General features: G+C 39.9%; 2 protein-coding genes across 2 annotated transcripts; both read left to right on the top strand.

The window, feature by feature from the left end:
* Positions 1 to 1395: 1395 nt before the first annotated feature.
* Positions 1396 to 3189, top strand: TM35_000371990 (uncharacterized protein; the record flags this gene model as incomplete). Its single annotated transcript, XM_029029499.1, has 1 exon — positions 1396 to 3189. The coding sequence occupies one exon, from the start codon at positions 1396 to 1398 to the stop codon at positions 3187 to 3189; it is 1794 nt and encodes a 597-aa protein (XP_028879292.1).
* A 497-nt stretch (positions 3190 to 3686) lies between these two features.
* On the top strand, positions 3687 to 4580 carry TM35_000371980 (tRNA methyltransferase; the record flags this gene model as incomplete). Its single annotated transcript, XM_029029498.1, has 1 exon — positions 3687 to 4580. The coding sequence occupies one exon, from the start codon at positions 3687 to 3689 to the stop codon at positions 4578 to 4580; it is 894 nt and encodes a 297-aa protein (XP_028879291.1).
* Positions 4581 to 4905: the final 325 nt, after the last annotated feature.

The raw sequence follows: 4905 nt of genomic DNA, 5'->3' as shown, positions 1-4905 counted from the left end.
AAAAAAAAAAAAAAAAAGGAAACAAAAGAAAAAAAAAACCCAGTGACGGTTGTTTACACTGGCACGAAGAAGAATTCTTTGCCTCATCCATTCATTCATTCATTCATCCATTCATTCATTCATTCAGACATGTATCTGCACATGCAGATTCCCTTTTTTTCTTTTTCTTCTTCTTTTATTGACTTCATTTCTTTTTTTTTTATTTTGTTAAGACTGTGGGTCAAAAGCTAACGAACATATTTCTGCTGTGTATTTACAATCCAGAGTGGTGCTTCGTCTAACACGCACATGCGGAGCCACAGCCACACACGCAAGTATACGTGGGTTTAGGAGAAATTACACCAACGAAAGAAAGAAAAAAAAAAAAAGGAAACAAAGAGAGAGAAAGAGGAATAGAAAGAAAACAACAATAAAAGAAATTGTACATCATTAACGTATTACTGCTTGTTTGTCTTTTCTTTTTTTTTTTCTCTTTCTTTTCGAATGCAAATGCGATTCTTTTTTTTTTTTTTAATTTCATATCTTGTCTTTTTTTTTTTTTTTTATGTTTTTGTTCACCGTTCATGGCGCAAACACGCCGAAAAGGACGTCTCCCTGAATTGATTCTGATGCTGTATGGGAGATAAGGAGAGAAGAAGAAGATAGAGAAAGACATTCCCCTCACTTTTTTTTTTTCTCCTCACACTTCTGTTCTTTCGCTTATTTTTTTTTTCTTCTTTTTACGTACATACATACAAGGATACATACATACATACATACGCTTACTAGCATAAGTGACGTTTGTGTCTGTCTGTAGCGACGAGAAAAGAACTCATTTGTGTGGGTATGGAGAGAAAGGTAGAGAGAAGGGGAGAGAGAGAGAGAGAAAGAAAGCGAAGCCGGAAAAACCATGAGGATTGGAATATCTTCAACTCAGAAGGAAAAGAAAAAAAAAAAATGGTCTCTGTTTATTTGTGGATTTTTATTTGTGATGTGATTCTGTGTGCGCTCATGTGTTTTCTTATTCGCAGTCTTTTTTTTTTGTTGTTTTGTTTCTCCTCATGCTATATATATATGTTTATTTATATATAAGCATGTGTGTGTTTGGTTGGTACACACATGTGTATTAACATTGTGGACTGCTGTAGTTGATGCTTCTCCCCTTGGTTGCTGTTGATACTATTTTTGAATATTAATTTCTTTTTTTTTTTCTTTTAACCCTATTTTCCCACTCTCTCACTGCTCATTGGGGTACAAAAAACACGAATATCTACACATCTGCATGTGATCATATCGATAGCAATAGGAGCAGAGAGCGGCATCAATATCACATACAAGAAGAAAAAGAAAAAGAAAAAAAGAAGAGATACCATATATATATATATATATATATATATTTATATATTTATTTATTTAATGTCATCTAAGGGAAGGCAGTTGTCTGTGCTGATTGCGGGGGCAACGGGAAGTACCGGTAGTGAACTCGTTACTCGTCTCGTATCACATCCAGACGTGGCACGAGTTGTGGCACTTTCACGCAAACCAATTCCCGTCAATCGCTGGCGTAAAGAGTTTCCACATATTCACACTGGTGATGCGTTGAGTTGTCTCTCTGTTATTTCAGTAGATTGGGATAAAATCGCCGCAGATGCCTCTCGTCTACCGGCGTCTTATTTACGTGATGGACAGTGGGCGGGTGAGCCTATAAGTGAAGTTCCAACGTGGCTTAACACGTGGAAAAAGATTCGAACTTCCATGGGCGTTCATTTAGGCAAAACAGGCGATGTGGGAAATGTGGACTCGGAGAGGAATGGGAAGAAGAAGAAAATGATGATGAAAGGTGTATCTACTTCTCACAGTAATGATATTCATGGGAAAATGCTTAGTAACTTGAATGGCAACAGTAATAACAAGAACAAGAACAAGAATGGTAGTAGTTCTAGTAGTGTAAATAATAACGATACTAACACAAGTGGAGGTATCAGTAGTAATAGTGGTATGAATAGTACTACTAATGGTAGTGTTACTGGGTATGTAAAGGTAGTGGGTGATCCATCTGTGAGTGCGGATGCACAGAAGGCCTTTCTCGATGAATTACTGCAGACAACATTCTACAAAACTGTCTTTAGTGGTCATCATGTAGCTATTAACTGTCTGGGTTCCCGGAAATTCTTTACACGGGCTGCTGTAGATGCTGTAGATCATCAATATGCTATTGCATTTGCCAAGATGGTCCGTCTTTTCAATTGTATGGTCCATGCAGATCCAACTTGGGAAGAGGAGATATTAATGGAGAATCATTGCAAGAAGTTGGATAGTGTACATTGGGGGGAAATATACGCCGCCTGTTGTGGTCGTCTCCCCCACGACTCTCCTCTACACACAGCCACCGATATATGGAATGATAACAGTAATAATAATAATAATAATAATAATAATAATAATAATAATAATAATAATAATAATAATAGTGGTCATCATCACAGTGCGGCAGTTCCACTTTGGCCTGAACAACCACCACAGCGAGGGGGTGAGGGCACACTGCAGCAATTCACGCAAGTGAGTGTAATGGGAAGTAGTATGTGGAGTCCACTGCCGTACTTCCGTGCTCACGGGGAGTGTGATGTGGAGTTGCTCAAACTCTTCAATCGACACGACGGCGAGGGTGAAGAGGAAGGCGATGGAGATGATAACAGGCGTAAACTCTCCTCATATGCGAAGAAGCAGATAAAGAACAGTCATCACAATAGCGGTAATAGTACTAGTGATAGTGATAATGATAATAATAATAATAACAATAATGATGATGATGAGATCCACAATGAGGCGGATGTACAACAGCGGGCGGACATGCTGCTGCACAGCAATGCTGTGCGGGTGTGGAATAACACACATGTTACCATCTGGCGCCCGGGACTATTGCAGCGTGATCATCAGCGACTGCTGGAAAGACTGTTTGGTCTATTTTTCACGGAGGTGGATGTACGATACTTTGCGGAGGTGATTGTGGATGATATTCTCAGTTCTGTGGAGGACGAACGCGGGTTTGATGAAGTCGGATCTTTGAAGATTGTGGGAGGAAACAGTGTAGCCGTGCGTGTGAGGATGAAGCGGTTAGAGACAGAGTTAAACAGACGCGATACCCGCACATTGGGCACATCCACCGATAATGAAGAGGAAAGCGAGGAACAGGGGGTAACAGGTAAATAGAGATGATTCTATCTATCTATTTATTTATCTATCTCTCCGTGTTGGTAAATAGATGAAGAAAATGGAGGAAAGAGTAAATGAGAGAATAAGGTCTCATGTGAATTTCTCTATCCTTATGTTATTGTTTTTTTTTTTTGCTATTGTTGTTATTGTGTCTTCTTATTGATTCCTTAAGGCATCTCAGGAGACACAAATACACATAATGTGTATATGTGCACGTATCGAAGTTCTTTATTATGTTAAACACACACACACACACACACACACACTCACTCTCTGTTTGTTTGTATGTTGACATCAAAAATTTTTTATACCTGAGAATAAGAGAAAGTTTGGTTCATCCATATAGTGTTACAGTTATCAATTGAATATGGAGGGAATCTTTCCATTCTTTTTTTTTTTTTTTTCTCTCTTTCTTTCTCTTCAAGGCGTGTGTCCCCAGATTAAGAATAACACTAAGCTACAAAAAGAAAAAAAGAAAAAAGAAAAAAAAATATATGTTGAGCAGCAACTGTGAAGATGAGGCCGTAAGTTCACCGCCGTTGCCTGAAGGTGATGTCTTGGAACGCGAACATGTACTGAAAGTGTATGATGCCATCGCCGCACACTTCTCATCTACTCGCTATAAAGCGTGGCCCAAAGTTCAGGCATTTATTGAGTCTCTACCAAAGTATGCGTTGGTGGCGGATGTTGGTTGTGGGAATGGAAAGTACTTTGCATGTGCACAGCAACACCGTGTACGCCCACCAACAGAGAGTAGTAGTGCCAACTCTAATGATCACGTGGAGGAAACAGAAGAGGCCTATCGCTATCTTGTTGGTATTGACTCCAGTGAGGGACTATTGCGATTGGCCCAAAAACAACAACAACAACAACAACAACAGGATCCATCCACTATTACTACTACTATTACTACTACTATTACTACTACTTCCTCTTTGGCTCCCAATTCCAATAGGACAACATTCACAACGGCGTGTAGGGCCCGCACAGATCTCCTGCGGGCGGATGGTCGCCGTACGGCACTTCGCAGTGGTTTATTCGATGCTGCTATTAGTATTGCCGTGATTCATCACTTCGCTACTCATGAAGGGCGAGTAGCGGCCGTGCGAGAATTACTGCGACTCGTACAGCCCAACGGCCGTGTGCTCATTAGTGTGTGGGCGAAGGAACAGCCAAAGAAACGCTCCAGAGATAATGCGGCGGATGTACTCATTCCATGGGAAATGCACGAGATCCATGATAAGGACCGGCGGGTGTATCAACGGTATTATCACTTGTTTGCAAGCGGGGAGTTGGAACAGTTGGTGGAGGAGGCGGGGGCGGTTGTGCAACAGTCGTACTACGATAAGGAGAATTGGTGTGTTATCATTCAACCGGCATCAGTATAGACATACAAGCACAGAAAGAGAGAGAGGGTGATAGGGATAGGGAGAAAGGCTATCATTTTAAAAAGAGAGAAAAGAAAACGAAAAAAGAAAGAAAGAAAGAGGGAGAGAATAGCAGAAAAGATAAAAATAAAATAAAAAGAAGACATGAATGTCTGTGATTCTGGTGCTCTTTTTTTTTTTTTTTTCTTCCTTTCATTCTGTTTGTTTTCGTTGTCTATTTATCCTTACTTAGTTACACACGTTTACGTATACTATTACCTCATTACATGGAGGCCTCTCGTGATGTTTTTTGCTATTTGACCCATATATTTATTTATTTATTTAT

Source organism: Trypanosoma theileri, assembly GCF_002087225.1.
Source record: "Trypanosoma theileri isolate Edinburgh chromosome Unknown TM35_Tth_37_V1, whole genome shotgun sequence".
NCBI classification, from domain to species: domain Eukaryota; phylum Euglenozoa; class Kinetoplastea; order Trypanosomatida; family Trypanosomatidae; genus Trypanosoma; species Trypanosoma theileri.
Note: the sequence above shows the minus strand (reverse complement) of the source record. Positions and strands in the feature narration are given on the sequence as shown.